This window comes from Salarias fasciatus, chromosome 1 (genome assembly GCF_902148845.1).
Source record: "Salarias fasciatus chromosome 1, fSalaFa1.1, whole genome shotgun sequence".
NCBI lineage: Eukaryota > Metazoa > Chordata > Actinopteri > Blenniiformes > Blenniidae > Salarias > Salarias fasciatus.
The window spans coordinates 15,879,706-15,897,332 of NC_043745.1; the positions used below are offsets into that span (position 1 = coordinate 15,879,706).

Below are 17,627 nucleotides of genomic sequence, written 5' to 3' on the forward strand. Positions count from 1 at the left end.
GTCACTTTTATACACAGTCATGGAAGTTGTCGATATGGTCAGAGGGAAAACGTGGAGTGGATTTTCGGTGATCTTCATATGATTAAGTGGAATGGATTCACTGAAGCGACTTTGAAGTGAGGGGAAATTGACCGATTTATTATCATATTTAAGTGAATAATGAATGGTTATATTCTTTATTTAAACTTATGTTCTGGCCATTTTATCTTGAAAATGTTATATTTTTTTGTTATATATTGTTTCTTTCTTTGAAAAAATAAATACATAAAAAAACACCAACTTATTTATGGACTTCAGAATATTCTGTCCTTCCTCCACCTGCTACTTAAAAATCTCGGATTAGTTATGCGTACTTTATCTATAGACACTAAAGATGCTAATTTAAGAATAAAAAAATAGTCTAAGAATATAGTTAAAGAATATGCATACTCACTGTAATATTCTGTATCTTGATGATCAACAATTCACAAGAAACCTTGAGCATATTTCTCTTTCTGTTTCAACTTTTTACATTAAAATGTGTGAAAACACTCCCACAAATGTTGTTAACACTGGACTTTCAACTCCATCAAAAGGATTGCAGTCATATGGATAGTTAGATATTATCATTGGTCAGCTGTCAGCAGTAAAATTAAGTTGTGTCCTATAGACTGAGCATTCCTATCATAACAAAATGTGACTACAAAATGTCTTTACCCCATACATAAGTACAGAATGTTTGAAGGCTTGTTTGTTTGATGGTCGGTTTCTACTATCACTTTTGACTCGAAGTGAAAACCAGGACAAGAGCCATCTGAGTTCATTCTACTTTCACTTTGAATTGTTCTTTGTTCTTTGAATTGCTTTTCATGTAAATTGAACTCAACTGAACTGAAACTCATAGAAAACTTGTTTGTGTAAATTTCACTGACACACTTAGTTTGTCGAAACTAAAAAAATATAACACAACAGGGAAACTGAATTTTTTTTTTTTATACTTAAAATATATTGAATGGTATCACTTTACAACTACTGTACCCGCAAGATAAATATGTGGTCATTTTGACCAGCATCCGCCACAGATTTACTAAGAGGATGCTGTTTATCACTAGCTGTAACTGTATTTAACTTTGGGTTGCAGATTGAAGCTGATCTTAGTGGCACACTGGCCCATTAAAAAAAAAAAAAATCCAGCGTGTTAATTGAACCAAATTACAGGTGGTTTGTGAGATGTTCTATTTGGACAGCCAAATGTAAGAATAAGTGAATCAAAGATTCAGATTTTTTTAATTTACCAACCTACTTATATTAATTTGTTTACTGTTGAATGAATGAACGAACAAACAAATGCATGAATGGATGATTGTTAATATTTCATCATTATTTAACCTGGTAGACCTGGTAGTCTCATGGAAATACACCTTCGTATTAACTTAATGTTGTGTAACGTTTTAACATAACAGTGAACAAAACAGAGCAATAATATTTATTATAATTTGTTAATCACCACCATCAAAGCTGAAACCCAAACGAATTGGACAATAAATTGTACATATGAAATCCAGATATGGCTGGATCTCATATCTACAATTTTTCTGATTTATTATTATTATTATTATTATTATTATTATTATTATTATTATTATTATTATTATTATTATTATTATTATTATTATTGTTATTATTATTATTATTATTATATGTAGTGGGTATCAAGGAAGCAATAAAAAGAGTCCAAACTAATTTATTTAAAATAACCCAAATATTTTAAGTGTGTGCGTCTTTAACGCCGTCGTGATGACGTAATTACGCAGGGCAAACTGCAGTCTCTCGTCAGCGTCGCTCTGCTGTCTGTTCCGTCAAATAAATACAACGATGGTGTCAGTCACCACGTCCTCGGTGCTGCTGCTCTAAAAGTACACCTCCCAACACACCAAGGAGCGCTGGATAGTGTGTTTAACTATATCTTTGGCGAGCTGTAAGTGGCGGTTTCTTCCGGGTTTTGTGTTTGATGCTTGCTAACCGGAGCTAGCTGTAAAGCTAATGTTAGCTAAGCTAGTATTAGGTAATGTTAGCCAGGTAAATAACTCTTGTGAGGGGCGTGAACTCCGATCAGATAGCGAAGAGGCTAAAGTGGTGTTACTCTAGCATAATTGTCGTCATATTAAGTGCCCGAGTCACGCTGTTGCCTCCGTAAAGGCTGATGTTTACCAGTATTATGACACTCAACCACAGACAGTTTAGTGCGACAGTAATTTTTACTCTTATCAGCTTTACGGATCCAAAAGGGGAAGTTAGCGTGGCTGAGAAACCGATTATACCAAAGCTAACATGCCCGATGAGTTTTCCTCTCGACACCCAAAGCAATTTCTGACGCTGCGGTCACTCCCACGTCAGCTTGTGCTATCTATGACGATCACGTTGAAGTGAAATGCTAGGTGAACTTTGGCTAACACCGGCTAACTCCCGTCTGTCTTGACAGGTCTGACACTCTAAACAAGTGGAGGAGTGGACCGGAAGCACTGCGATGCCGCTGCTGTTTCTGGAGAGGTTCCCCTGGCCCAGTCTGCAGACCTACACTGCACTAAGTGTGGCCCTGCTGGCTGGGAGCATCTTCAGTGCCTACACCACTGTGACTGACCCTGGGTTTGGGTCTTTAGAAACTGACGAATCACCACCTCCCTCTGGAGTGGATATTGAACACATAAACAATGAGATTAGTAACACAGAATTGGCCACGACTGTCCTGTGGTATCTTGTCACTGACAGTCTCTTTGTGTGGGTAAGCATCAGTCCTCAACACTGTCATAAATAGTATTTTCATGGTAGCCCCATAATGTAACAGATTACAAAAACTAACCAGCACTTTACTCTCTGTGTTCCCTCAGGTGCTGGTGAACACATTCTGCTGTTCCTTGATGTTGATTGCTAAAATGATTCAGTATGTGATGTTTGGTCCACTCAGAGTCAGCGAGAAGCAGGTATGTGTTGATGATAGCTATTGAAATATGTACCAAAAAAGCCTTTTCCATCATCTTAGTGTACACCTGTTGGAGAGAAAACATGACGCATTTGCTCTCTGTTTTCTCCGTAGCACCTGAAGGACAAGTTTTGGAACTTCATCTTCTACAAGTTCATTTTCATCTTCGGCGTGTTGAACGTGCAGACAGTGGAGGAGGTGGTCATGTGGTGTTTGTGGTTCTCTGCATTGGTCTTTCTCCATCTCATGGTTCAGCTCTGCAAAGACCGTTTCGAATATGTAAGTATCTTGAACAACAATGTATCGTTTTTTTTTTTTTTTTTTTTAAATTTTGTTGTAAACATTTTATTACACTGAAGTATTTTTCGCATGAGTTATGAGCTGGACAAGTGATACGGGACTTGTTTAGAATTTTCCTCCCCTTAATGTTGCTAAGTACTGAATCAATAATGTGATCTATACACAATAGAGATCATTGTAACAAGGTTTGCCTTACAGAAAAATTAAATTGTTCAAGCAAAAACAGGCTGTTCTTAAGTAGCTGCATAGCCTTCAGCAACAACAACCTACTTCAACTCATTATATTGTAATTTATGTTTAACAGATTTTCAAGTCTGGAACATTGCATGTCACAAATTGTATAACTATACACATGCTATAAACTTCAAGAACATCTATGTTATTCTATTATTTGGTAGATAACCTGCAAAAAATGGCAGATCAGTTTTTGCTGTGAGGTAGTAAGATGAGCTCATGGGTCTTTTAATAGGGAAGGGAAGTCCTCTGATCTGTGTAACGCTTCAGGGCACTTTTGTCATATGGAGCATCAAGTTATTTGTCTTTTTGCTGTACAGCTACCAATCCATCAAAACTCTTGTAAAGGGAAGATGCACGTCCTACTTTATAAATGTCAGAAACAGGAAACTGGTGGTTTGTACCACATAGCTACTCCGACGCAGATGCAAGCTGTAAATACAATGTCAGTTAAGTTCCTTCTGGGATCATTGCAAATCACCTGTGTGACATTATCTAACTGCCGAACCAGCACATATATATGTTGTAAGGTTTAATAGAAAAAATTAACGGATCCCTGTTTCACATCAGACAAACTGCCTGTTCAGCATGCTGTGTGAAACCAGGCTTCTGTGTGCGTGACGTTTCAGAGCGGACTGGCCATAGAAGCCAGATTTATATGCTCTCTGTGGGTTATGCATGCCAGGTTACACAGTCACTATGGTAGGTCTGGCTTACAAAGTCTGAGCACAAGTCTAAAACTGACCTTCTGACTTTAAATAACATTTGATCAACAAGTACTCCAAATGTCCATTCCAACCTCTGAAGGTGTGCAGAACGTCCCCCAAAAGCCTGTCTTGTAACTGTACTCTTTTCACCGGCGATCTATTAATAGTGACTCACGCTGGTTTGACTGATGCAGCTTCAGTCACTACATTGGCATGACCCCGTATCAGAGTGCTCTCTGCCTGTTGGGGAAAACAAAATATCATATTTAATCACATCCTTTGCCGCTTCAAACAGACACTGCGTCTGTGTCATCTCCTCATGTAATGTTGACAGAGAATCCCAGAATGCACTGCTTCTCACAGTTAATATGTAACTGTGTTTTTGGAGAATAGTTTGTGCTCCTCGTGCACTTGTTGTGGTACACTGTGTGTTGGTTTCCATTTTAGCAAACAGATTCATTTGATTTCATCTGCCTTCTCCTTGGGTTGATATTTGCCGGTCGTGTTTACCCAGCGGACTGTCTGTGTCTCTGTGTGGGTTGTTTCTCTGAGGTGAAGATCACACATGCAAATTGAAGGTTCTGGAGCTGGTAATGTGAGTGGTCGGTCGTTGTGGGTGGGTTAAAATCTTGAGGGAACCTAGTGGTGCAGAAATTATGAAACATGTTGTAAAACTTGAAGCCTTGCTGTTGTAATGTGCTACATTGCCCCACCTTCACTTTTTCCATATTTTCTTATGTTATAGCTTTATTCAGAAAATAGATAGATTTTTTTTTTCCCAAATGTCCAAACAGTTGAATCTTTGTGTGATCGTGAAATACATGATTGGAATCACCCATCACCCAATAGTTTGAACAGCACAAATGACATATATTACTGTGTATTCATTAATATATTTGCTTCCAGTTGCCGTTTCAGTTTTTCACTCAGTTTGCAGTAGACTCTTTGATTTATCAGAATATGTTGTGCAAAGCATGGAGCTGAGAAGTTAAGTATTATCCAGCATTATTGACTTTTCCCGGGGTCCACAGCACTGTGTTGGTAGCTGTGGTGTTGACATATTGTTACCTGCTGCCTTTTTAATTGTAGTGTTTCATATTTCATGTGATTGTTCCTCGTCGACATCGCTGTATGAACAGCTAAATGCAGACTGTGTCTTGTTACATATAAGCAGCTTCTTTTTACTGATCAGTATCACATGACAACATGTTATAAGTAGAACAAGCAGCCTCTGTAGAGGAGAATTCTGCTTTGTTGCTGAAAGGAAAAACTGTTCTGCATTGGGTTTGTGTTTCTTTACATTGAACCAAGCAAAGGTGAACGCGTCCTCGGTGTGTCATTTTCACACAGCAGGTCAGGTTTCGGTGTAGTTGTTCCCACAGGCATGCTGGTCAGATTTACTCCTGCTCTCCTCTTTACATGAACAGTAGTTTGGCTCTATTAGTACCCCAGTCACAAACACACACACACACGCACACGCACACACACACAGCGATACAGAGAGAGAACACCCAGTGGTGCTCATGAGTTGTCTTTTTCCCTGCAGCTGTCTTTTTCCCCGTCCACTCCTATGAACAGCCATGTGCGAGTGCTGTGTCTGCTGGTCTCTCTGCTCCTGGGCTGCTGCGGCCTGGCGGTGGTGTGCGGTCTGCTGGGAGCTTCCCACGGCATGCACACCCTCTCCTTCATGGCAGCAGAGGTGAGCGTGAGCGTATTTTTAGTGTAATTTCTCTGAAGCAGAGCTGCCTTTAGAGGGTTAACTTTGCCCACAGCAGTTTTCTTCCCCGCTGATCATATTTTGCAGTATGAGAGCTTTCTTTTGTCAAACTCAGTCACACGTTTTGAAGCGATTGCTCTGAAGCATCAGAGGGGTATTATGTAGGGGGAAAAAGTGTTTTGTTTAATAAGATTAATAATGGTTGGATTTGATTTAATTGAATTAGTTCCAGCGTCCTCGTGCTGTGCTGTGTTGTGCATGCCTCAACAACTTGACCTCATAAACCTTAATCAGTGTTTCGAGTTTATACCCTCTGCTCTGAAAACAATTATTTGGTGCTCTGACTCTTTGGAAGAGCTATTCTTAGATTTAGTTTCATGAACGGCACTGGTTTGTGTGAAAAGCAGACTGACTACAACATATGCATCATCTTCACATGCGCTGCTTGTGCTTCCCTCTCAGTGTCTGCTGGTGACGGTGCGCACCGGGCATGTCATCGTACGGTAAGTCTCTGTAAAGCCTCATTATCCAAGATACACACACTGCAGCAGTATGAATGACATAGCCCGTTCAAATTTAGCATCAGGGGCTAATCTTAGCAGCACTATTTGCTTTCTCCCTGATGCTATTAGCACCATTGTGAAAGGTTTCTTTGTTCCCTGACAGGATGAGCAGTATTTTAAAACCTTAATCAAAGCAAACCACGTTGTGCTGTACCCCTCAATAGGTCTTTTCTGGCAAAACAACAATCTATTGTTTTCTTTTTTGTTGTGTTATTGTTGCACTTTGAGATATTCGTATGTAAAGTGCATTACAAATTAAAGGTATTGTTATTATTATTACTTTGACTCTTTATGATGACTGAGTTTGAACCTAACATAGAAAATGAAAAAACACCTTCAAGCACTTTCAAAACTTGAAAACACTGGTGTAAATGGTTTGTCTTAGACTTGAATTTGTCATGTAAACCGAGGAGACATACATAAAGCCTCTCTTTGTGCAAGATTATTCACAGTGATGTGCTCTTAACTGTGAGAACTTCTATAAAAACTAGTTTAAACTAAAAATGGAAGTAAAACAGTGTATATTTTTGATATCAGCTCCAGCTGAAAGGATTGCGTTGTTTTTGTTTCCCAGCTGCGTATTGGAAGCTCTTCCTCATCTAAAATTTGTTTGTACTGATTACCAAATTGAGAAGTCACTGTTCTTGTGTCTTAGTTAGATCTGTATTTCTCAGTTGACTGTCCTCCCTGTGATTTGTTTACACACCGTTGTGTGCAGCAGCTCCGTCTGCCTCCGCACGCTGCTGAAACCCCACTTCCTGTTGCATCCCTCAGGTACTCCATCCATCTGTGGGATCTAAACCACCCGGGAACTTGGGAGAGTAAAGGAACATATGTCTACTACACAGACTTCGTCATGGAGCTGGCCATGCTCTTCCTCGACCTCATGCACCACATTCACATGCTGGTAACCCCCCCCACTGACAAGCTGTGTGTGTTAGACTCCCCTCAGACCTCCGCTAACATCTCTCCCTTTACGTCCGTGTTTGTGTCGTTAGCTTTTCGGTAACATCTGGCTGTCCATGGCGAGCTTGGTCATCTTCATGCAGCTGCGGTATCTTTTCCACGAGGTGCAGCGTCGCGTCCGCCGACACAAGAACTATCTCCGGGTTATCAACAACATGGAAGCAAGGTGATTGGAGGGTTTAATTTAGTCTCCTGCTGCTATCCCAGTGCAGCGTTTGCATGCCTTATTAACCACCCATACTTGAAAATGCTGTGGACTCCGTGCAGATTTGCTGTTGCGACTGCAGAGGAGCTCGCTGCTAATGATGACGATTGTGCCATCTGTTGGGACGCCATGTTGACAGCACGGAAACTACCCTGTGGCCATCTCTTTCACAAGTAAGGAAGTAGTGGGTTTCATTAATTACATTTAGGGGTTTATCTTAAGAGAAGAGGACGTCTTAGCACGGCGTTAAATAGAGTTTTAATTGCGCGGTTGTGTCTCTCCAGCTCTTGTCTGCGCTCGTGGCTGGAGCAGGACACGTCGTGTCCCACGTGTCGGACGTCGCTGAACATCAACGGGGAAGGGAGCCAGGCCCGAAGCCAGCAGCAGGGCGGTGGTTTGGAAGACAACATGGGCCCAGCTGGAGCCACTCCAGAGGCTCGACCACACATAAACCAGCACAATCACTTCTTCCACTTCGACGGTGAGCCTGCTGGACACAAGCCTCAACAGCCACTCCACAGTAATCGGCCGTGTGCAGCGATGAAGTATAAAATCCACATAATCTATTTACAGGCTCTCGCATTGCCAGCTGGCTGCCCAGTTTCTCAGTGGAGGTAATGCACACGACTAATATCTTGGGCATTGCTCAGGCCAACAACTCCCAACTTATGGCTATGGTGAGTTCAAACATGTATTTGTCAGAAATTTTGGCTTATTATTTGTTCGTATAATTACATACCTTTTCGGAATACTTCATTTCCATAAAGTTTCAGATAAAATAGCATCTTTCCTCTCAAATTAAATTCAAACTCTGTTAATATAAATGTGTGTGATCTATGTATTCTCATTTAATCTACCCATGTTCACCGAATTTAAATATTAAACAATCCCATACATTTATCAGAGGCTATTAGGAAGCCGTTTATATTCTCCTGATGTTCATCTTTAAAGAAGCCATCTTGTGGTTCTTCCTTTCCAGTACTCTTTTTCCAGGTGTTTGACTTCTCCTCTCGTTTCTTCCTCTGTGCTCTCTGGCCGTCAGGCCCATCAGATCCAGGAGATGTTCCCTCAGGTGCCGTCCTACCTGGTGTTGCAGGACCTGCAGCTGACCCGCTCTGTGGAGGTCACCACTGACAACATCCTGGAGGGACGCATCCAGGTGCCCTTCCCGGCACAGGTCAGTCAAACTGAGTCGGAAACACGACTCTCTTCACTTTCTTTAGATAAACAGTGCTTTAGTAGTTCCTGCAACACTTGGGCCACAGTTTAACTTTGACGAGCTCGATGTTTCTTCAGGCCATCGAGCGCGGCCCCCTGCAGGTCAGCGCTGCGGCAGAGGAGCAGGCGGGGCCCAGCGGAGCTGCTGAGGCGGGTCTCATCGAGCCCGACAACATGGAGGCCAGAGGAGGTCGCTTCTCAAAGTCTGCCGAGGAGCGGCAGAAGATGCTAAAGCAAAGGAAGGAAGAGCTGCTTCAACAAGCACGCAGGTCAGCACAAGATTCAAGCTTCATGCTTCACAGGAAAAAATGTTAACGTCAAATTTACATTAAAGAAGTTCAAATAATATCCAGAAGGATGTTTTGGGGAGATGTTATTTTGTTTATGTTCTCCAGAATGAAATATTCAGGTCAGGAGAGAGACGGTGCTCTTCTTTTTAGTTCAGCAGGACAAATTTCTAAGCACTTTGAATGTAATGTAAAAAAATTAAGATGGTTTTTATCTGTCATAGCGTGGCAGCTGGAAAAGCTGCAATTTTCAATGGATAATAATTAACCATTCATAGATTAACATGTGATTTTAGAAGTTTAAAGATAGTTTCTTCCAAAAAATATAAAATCATGAAAGTACTGTTGGTGTAATGCCAATTTAAATTTTGGCATCAGATTGACAAATACAGATTTAGACTGAAATTTATAAGACCAGTGATGACATAGAGAGCCATCATCTGTGTTTTCTTCTTCTACACTGCTTTATGTAATGTAACTGATCCCCACTAACAGTGGGTTAAAGACACGCACGCTCCAGACACACACAGTCACACACACACTCGTAAAAATACCTTGAGACAATTTCAGAGATGCCAGTAGACCTTCAGGTCCATGTTGTTTGACTGAGAAGAAATCAGTCTCTGAGGTGGGGGGGCTGTCTAAATGCTTCAAAGGAGGAAAGAGAGGATTCTCTTTTCTTCTGCTTACTGTTTGGTTGAGCTGTGGAAAACTTAACAAAGGTCTCATAACCTGTTTTCATTATAGCAGTTCAATGCTGTGCAGGAAATATCTCGTCTTTAAGCCAATATAATAAATAGAGATATTGTTTCGAATGTCACTTTTGTCCCTCAAAGTGAGGAGTAATGACCTTTTTGATATATTGCCATCTGAGAAAAGTAAATAGAACTGTCTGGTAGAAGCACATGAAAGAGACAATGCGATATCTGGATATTTTGAATGCTCCTTCCGTTGGATTATAATCTGGCTTGTTGTGACTTTCCTTGCAGGAAGTACCTGAACAAGAGTGCAGAGGATCAGGATGAGGATCTGCCTGGACTGGAGGAGGACACGCTCCCCGACCTGGACTCTAGTGTGCTGAGACGTCGAACCATGGCGGCGGCCGCAGAGAGACGCATGCAGAACCAGCAGGACCCCGCTCCTTGATTTAAAGTCCGGTGTAGTTGAAGAGTCTGGGAGTCCCAAGAGACACTGACAGAGCTATTTCAACCTTCCCCCCATTTGGTGTAGACGGCGGTCACCATCTATTTAAAACTGTAATTTAAAAGCATCGCAGACATGACTTTTGGACTGTTTTTGGGCTGCCTACAAAAAAAAAAGGTGAGACTAATGTAAATGGCCTCTGCATCACTGATTCCAGTATTTTAAGCATCATATTAACTAGTGGGTGCAAGTAAAGAAGAATGCAAGGTTGCATTGCCCATTATCTATGTGCCACACTGTGCAACCACCCGATTATATAGACTGTCACTGTCTCATGATTCAAACTGGCTGTCAAACCGCAGCATGCTTTGACGTTCGGAAGATTCAGAGGATTGCAAGCAAGCAGTTATGTTGTCAAAAGGTCCTGAAGGTGAGAAGGTGTCATTACACAATGAAAACGACTCTTTTGTTTCTTTTATCAGACGTTTCTTGCTTCGCTCATGGCAGAAAACCTCCTATTCATTAAGGAGCAGCTCATCTGTTGTATCTGTATTCTTTCTTTTCAACTGTGAATTAAGTGTAGGAAATAACACACTTTGATTTCTTACCTCAAAGTAAGAGAATGTCACTTTAGTATTTTTCAGCCTTTTTGTCAGATATGAATGTTTCTATCAAAAACTAATGCTGCAAACAAAGTGTTTTTGACCCACCTGGGTTGTTCTGTATTTAGTGTGTTATACCACCCATTGCAAACAGTTTGCGTTTCGTTATTTAACATCGGGGGGGAAAGTGGGCTTGTGCATTTCTGCTTTTTGGTTGTGGCACCCTGAGGTGTGCAGACTAAAAGAGGATGTATTACATTTTGTACAAGGACAATGGGTGTTATCCTCTGTGTCTTTCTTAAATTAACCCTTGGCTGATGATTTTTTTGTTTTTTCTTCCTGCTGAGTTTGGGGGTTTCGGTCATCTGTGTACCATTTTATTAGGTGTGTATAAAGTGTGCAGCAGCTGGTTTTGCTGCATTTTAATTTGAAGATGTTTTTCCCCTCGTGTGAGAGGCCTCATCCTGCAGTTTGTTTAGAAATGCTGGCGCCTCTTTCACATGTCGAAGGGAGAGAAAAAAAAAAATCAAACCCTCACAGCAAATCCAGTTGACTTTGACTTTATACTTCTTGATATTCTGTTACCTGAATGACTGATGATGAAAATGGATTTTATTTTGCGGCCTTTGTCCACTTGCATGAAGGGGTGCTAATTGCAAAAAGCATACCAGCGGGGAATATAATCATCCTCTGCTTCCAGACCTTGTTTCAGTTACTTTGGACATAAATAAAACATTTTCTATCAATATTGTTTTGAGGGGGTATCGTTAAATTTCAGCAAATCTGTAGCTGGTTGAGACATATCAAAGGACACAACAGAGGAAACACTGCTGTTTATTGAACATGTTTGGATTTCTGTTATTACAGCGCTTCGGGCAGTTTGGGGTGAGATCTGCATGACTCTGAAAAAGTGCTTTTGTTTCCTTCCACTTTATCCCAAAGAAAAGCCCTCGAACTTTCACTGAAAGCTGAAGAGTTGTGATCTTTGATGAGTGTTTGTTTTTATTGCTCATACTGGGTTTGGGGGTGGGGGTGGGGTGGGGTGGGGGGGGGGGGGGGGTGCTGGGGTGGTGGTGATGTAGAAACGTGATGTAGGATTTAGTTTTTAGATTTCAGTAAGTCACAAATTATGAAAAAAACAAAGAAAGGGGTTTTATTTTCATTTTCAGTTTGTTATTCTGTTACTGCAGAACATTTGAAATCCATGGTATATTTTCCTATTCATGGGATACCTTTCATAACCATTACTTATTTAATCAAAACTGAAAAACTTTTGGACTGAGCTTTCCTGTATTTTTGTGCCTCAATCAAAAATGGTTCAGTTATGGATAATTTCTGTAAATCTAGTTTTTGTAAAATATGTTAATACAAAACACTCAATAAACAGCTTCTACAGCTTTTTAACAAACTGCTTTGTATCTCCTGCTTGCTTTTTTCTAAAACTAAAATGAACAGAAAAAGATAAACAACTTAGGCCTCTGGCTTCTGCGCGTGCTTTTCACAATGCTGAAAATGTCTGAAGATTGACGAATGGATCGTTTCACCTCATATATCTGTTCATCTTCAACCGCTCATCTGGGGAGCGGTGCCCAGACCCCGAACACCTCCGATCCCAGGGATATCAGGCTTCACTTTACCTACTGAGGCGGACGTGCAGACTGGCTCACAACATTCAAGTTTTTTTTTTTTCTTTCAATTGAACAGAGTAACCAATCGAATAGAAAACAGTACATCAGAATACAGCTGTACGCTGAACAACTGTAAATTCTTTTGAAAAAACTAATTTCTTTTCTTTTGTTTTGTTTTGTTTTCTTTTCCAAGATGTTTTGTTTACATGTCGCCACGCTGGTCCCGCTGACGTCACTGCACTGCGCCAGTTACGTCGTGCAGTGCCACGTCATCCACGGGGGCTCGCGCCAGGCGGAAGAGAGGCGGTGGAAAACTCGCGGTGTGTTCTCTCTGTAGCGATGCTCATTCATCCCGGTGGAAACTAGGAGAAGAGTCGCTTTTATCTCGCTGTGGGATTGTAGCTGTATTTTTTTTAACCGGTAAGTATTTATTGTAGATACCAGCTTAGCTCGTGACAGCTCCACGTTACATTGTCATGTCCCACTGGGTGTTTAAAGCTAGTACAGTATGATTGTGGACATGTGTTGCTATTTATTTGTGCTAAATCTCGAAGAAGGTGTCATACCTCTGAGGTAGTCTGTTTTTTGCTGGGATGTATCCCTCTGTTTCCCTGAATGTGGCGATTAACCCAAACACTTATTACTGAGCAGGAAGTAGACTGTACTGTAGCTGTGTTTTGTTTCCATGAGAAAGAGATTGAAGACGCATGCTGATCGCTCATGTCTTTATTATTGCTGAGACTGGACTCAAAATGAGTTAAAGACACTAAAAATAAAGATGCCGGCTGGCCTTGCTCTGTGAATAGACTGAGGTGGGACGGACCTTCATCTCATGTTACACACCCAGCGCCCTGTCCTGGATAGACGGTCAGTCCTTAACAATATTACTTCATTGCATATTATAATTCCTCTTGTAGGTGTGTGATCATCCACATGCCTACCGGCTTGTCAAACCCTGAAATGCTTATGTGGTTTGAACTTTTAACCCTTTCTAATGGCCCTCGTGGAAATTTGTAAAATACATTCAACATTATTAATGTAAAAAAAAAGTAGTTTCTTTTACTTGAGTGGTTTTAAAGTTATTAAAAGGACTTGCCTACATGGGGGAAAATTTTTAGGATCTGTCATTAATTATTCTTTCTATTTTCTCCCCATCTGTGTTTTGATAACCTAATATCAAAAGCGTGAAAGGCATTAAAACAGAATAATCATGAATTTCTGGGTGCACTGGACCTATGTGGACACCCATATAGCTTTGCTATAAAGTATGAGTTTTCTTTGCACTATCTGAATTTATTCATTCATTCATTCATTCATCATAAATTAATGAATAAATTCAGAAAAATTGAAATCGCCTTCAAAATTTTGTTGAAACCAGAAAAAAAAGGTCACTTCATGTGATAAAATGGCAGCAAGGGAAACGACTAACAAACAGAAATGAACACTTTACTCATCTGTTACATCAGATATAGGGGCCATATGTGGCCCTTTAGTTCTTTTAGCTCTTGGCCTATACCAGCCCTCAGGGTGCCACTAGGAAATCCTCAGTCAAATGAAAATTACAGTTATTATTGGCTTTATTACAACTAAGATGGTCACATTTTTCAATGTTGTTGGCCATTATTACACTGTTTGTCGTGGCTAGCAGAGCTAATGATTGTTACCTCACAAAATTGACGTTTCCCAGTGGAGGAGAATAAGACAATTAATGAGAAAATATAGTTCTTATTTACTTATTTATTGAGCTCAAAATTTAGGGAAAAAAATTAATCATAATTTCCAACAAAGACTGAGAAAAAATGACACAGGAGTAGCTCATAAAAATCACATTTACCAGCTTTGTTTTTTTTTTAAATCAAGGAATAATTCTCATTGAACAAAACTTATGTCTCGGCCCTGAATATTAATGGTAAATTTTCTTGTGGTCCTTTGGGAAAACCAGTTACTCACCTCTGGTGTACGAGATGAATTTAGAATCTTGTCCTCAAACAGGCAACACAAGATCATCAACAACAAACAAAAGTATTCAGTATAAATATTTGGCCAAAACTGCTGGCAAGATCATATACGATTTTTTTTTTTTTTTTTTAAAGATAATTCTGCATTAGTTGCATCAGTACCTGGTAAGGTTGCTGTGAACTGGTCACCTATGAGGTTACATTAGGTAAAAGCTTAGTTGTTTTATGGTTATTGTGAGTGTTTTATTGGCGAGCTGTCCAGGGTTTACTCTGTCCTCAGCCATCGGCTTCAGCGCCACTGAACAGAACTAAGTAGTCGAGGAGATAGATGAATGAATGTTTTTGTTGTCACCGCGACTCTTTCATTGGCATTTATTGCATCTGTATTGAAAGCACTGAAGTGCTTCACCAGCTGAAGCCGTCATCGTCCGATCAAAGTTCTTCGCCTCTGAACAAACACATCCCAGGTCCGGGCCGGTCGTATTTACAGGCCGCCTGTTGTACTTTCAGGATTCGTTTCTTGACCTCTCTTCGTGCTCAGAGATCGCAGAATGCTGCTGGATGAGTCTCCTCTTTTTGAGCCGTCTCTGCTTCAGGACCTGGACTGGACCTCCAACGCTGCGTCTTTCTCTCCCCCCATCTCCCCCAGCAGCCCCGGAGACGGCCTGGTGCTCAGGCCGCTGTGCACCGCAGATTTCAACAGAGGTGAGTTGGGTCACGTGTTCCACTCCCGGATTTATGCTCTCTTGAATAAAATGACGGGTAAAACCACTGTTTATGTGTTCGAGTGTGTGTGAGCCTTTCAGTTGTCATGATCAAGTGTGTGAAGGTGTGTGTGTGTTGGGTCATTTAAAGCACATTGAAAGTACTGAGGCAGTAAACTGTTCCAAAAATGTGGGTTTAATCATCTCTATTTTTTTTGATCATCTAGGATTATTCAAGGTTTTATCTCAGCTCACCCATACGGGGGACGTCACAGCAGAGCAGTTTGCCAGTAAGCTACACGTCATACAGCTTTCACGACTGAATCATTTTAATTGCTCACAGGAATTAAGAAAAAAAAAAAAAGTATTTCATGACTCATTCCATCTCCTGGTGCCTTCCAGAGAATTTCGAGCACATGAAGAGGACTGGGGACTACTTCGTGGTGGTGGTGGAGGATACAACTATTGGACAGGTTGTGGCCACAGCCACTCTGATCACGGAGCATAAATTCATCCACTCCTGTGCCAAGGTAACCAAGGTTTAACCGTGGATGCAGCTATTGCTTCTCATCTTACCTTTGCACCAATGCCATAAAAAAAGACTGATAAATATTAATCCAGCTCGCTGCCACAGACAGAAGTTACACTGTCTTTTTTTCGACACTGTATTTGTATAAATGTTGAAACCGAGTGAGCTGAAGAGCTTGTGTGTGTGTGTGTGTGTGTGTGTGTGTGTGTGTGTGTGTGTGTGTGTGTGTGTGTGTGTGTGTGTGTGTGTGTGTGTGTGTGTGTGTGTGTGTGTGTGTGTGTGTGTGTGTCATTGCAGAGAGGCAGGGTGGAGGACGTCGTCGTCAGTGACATGCACAGAGGGAAGCAGCTGGGGAAACTGTGAGTAGACACTGCAGTGTTTCAGCCTCAGACTGAACCAGAGACTTTTCTCAGGAAGTGTGATGAGATTTGTGCTGCCCGTGTGTTTTCAAGTCTCTGTCCATCTTTTCTTCTGCCCTGCAGGTTACTGTCCACTCTCACTCTTCTCAGCAAAAAACTAAACTGCTATAAAATCACGCTGGAATGTTCACCCAAAAATGTGGCCTTCTACGAAAAGTTTGGCTACGCGGCCTCGGACGAGAAGTACATGCAGTGTCGATTCTTTGACTGAAGATCAGCTTCAAACGCGGTTTCGATGTGGGTACGGACCATGGTTTTTTTTTGTTTTTTTTTACGCTTACGAGACATCAGCACTTGCAACGAAGAGCATTACGAGCCGGGAATGCTGCCAGCGGCTGTGACAGTGTCCCTGAACACTCACTCTGATTTCAGCACACTTGAGTAAACATAAGTCACCCGCCCCGCCCCTTTGGTAACTATGGCTACCTCACCAGGGTGGACTCTGCCATTACTCTCCCATTCATCACAAGAAGGAAACGTCACCTACTCTAAAGGAAGACTTTACCGACTCTGTTCCCCATGTACGTCACCAAATAATCCAAGACAGGCGGGGCAGATTTAAGGTCACAATAAAAGCAGGGAGATTATGGTTCGTGTTTGTTTTACAGGTGTTGCCAAAGAGAAAGCGGCCCGTCGTTCTTTCCACGCCCTGAAACACTACTTTGTGTCAGATGTTCGGGTTTATTTTTCTATTTTCGTGCTCGGTACAATTCCCCAATCTCAGCAGGTCTCTGGCTCTCGTACTGTTGGGCTGATTGATAAAACTGGAATGAAGTTTTGAAGAGAGCAAAGCATGAAGTACAACTGAACTGTTACGTGTAACTTTTCTCGTGCATGAAAACTGACTTTGTGAATCAGTGCTAAGGAACTCTGTTGAGACCTTTCAGTCGAACGTTTGTTTGGTTGATGGGATTCAAATAAAACCATTTTGTATGAGGTGGTGGGGATTCACAATATTCCTTCTGGAAATTAGCTTTTGTAGCCAATTTTTATAATTGTTATTTTGGAGAACAGGGGAGATATTTAATGTAATTTATTTCTACATGTTAATAGTAAAAATAAAATATTCTATGATCTCTAGTGTTAGTTTGGTTTGTACTTGCACAGCAGATGAAAATGTGCCACAGCTGATCAATGTTTTCTGCTAAATCTCTTCAGACAAGGTGATTTTTAAGTGGTCCTCGAAATGCCAAGGAGTTCAGTTTGCTGCTGCTTTCAGCCCTCACGTCTACATCGAGTCTTAATGAATGTATAAATGCACTTGAAAGGGGAAAAGGTTCTCAAATAGCTAAAAATCTTATTCCAATAAAGCATTGACATTTAAGGTTCAAAGAAAATTGTGACTGTTTTAAGTGACGTGTCAATTCTGCTACAATAAAAGGTTTTTTTTAACACGGAGCCAAATCTGCTGCATTTCAGCATGAGTTACTATGAGTCTTCACTGCAGTGGCTTCGGTCCAAGGATGAACCTCCTGTATGGAGATCCAA

General features: G+C 41.1%; 2 protein-coding genes across 3 annotated transcripts; both read left to right on the plus strand.

The window, feature by feature from the left end:
- Window positions 1-1,794: 1,794 nt before the first annotated feature.
- LOC115389138 (E3 ubiquitin-protein ligase AMFR) lies at window positions 1,795-12,171 on the plus strand. 2 transcript variants are annotated; one of them, XM_030092582.1, is made up of 14 exons: window positions 1,795-1,964; window positions 2,462-2,761; window positions 2,868-2,960; window positions 3,074-3,238; window positions 5,747-5,899; window positions 6,380-6,420; window positions 7,255-7,387; window positions 7,479-7,612; window positions 7,714-7,824; window positions 7,936-8,132; window positions 8,225-8,328; window positions 8,694-8,828; window positions 8,948-9,138; window positions 10,146-12,171. In XM_030092582.1, the coding sequence occupies exons 2-14, from the start codon at window positions 2,507-2,509 to the stop codon at window positions 10,300-10,302; spliced, it is 1,869 nt and encodes a 622-aa protein (XP_029948442.1). In that variant the 5' UTR covers window positions 1,795-1,964; window positions 2,462-2,506; the 3' UTR covers window positions 10,303-12,171. The 2 variants fall into 2 exon arrangements, with proteins under 2 accessions (XP_029948442.1, XP_029948434.1); XM_030092574.1 differs by having other exon boundaries at window positions 1,795-1,957.
- A 656-nt stretch (window positions 12,172-12,827) lies between these two features.
- Window positions 12,828-17,219, plus strand: gnpnat1 (glucosamine-phosphate N-acetyltransferase 1). Its single transcript, XM_030091497.1, has 6 exons — window positions 12,828-12,949; window positions 14,998-15,192; window positions 15,419-15,481; window positions 15,594-15,721; window positions 16,018-16,079; window positions 16,203-17,219. Exons 2-6 carry the CDS (start codon window positions 15,039-15,041, stop codon window positions 16,348-16,350), a joined length of 555 nt encoding a protein of 184 aa, XP_029947357.1. The 5' UTR covers window positions 12,828-12,949; window positions 14,998-15,038; the 3' UTR covers window positions 16,351-17,219.
- The last annotated feature ends 408 nt before the right edge of the window (window positions 17,220-17,627 follow it).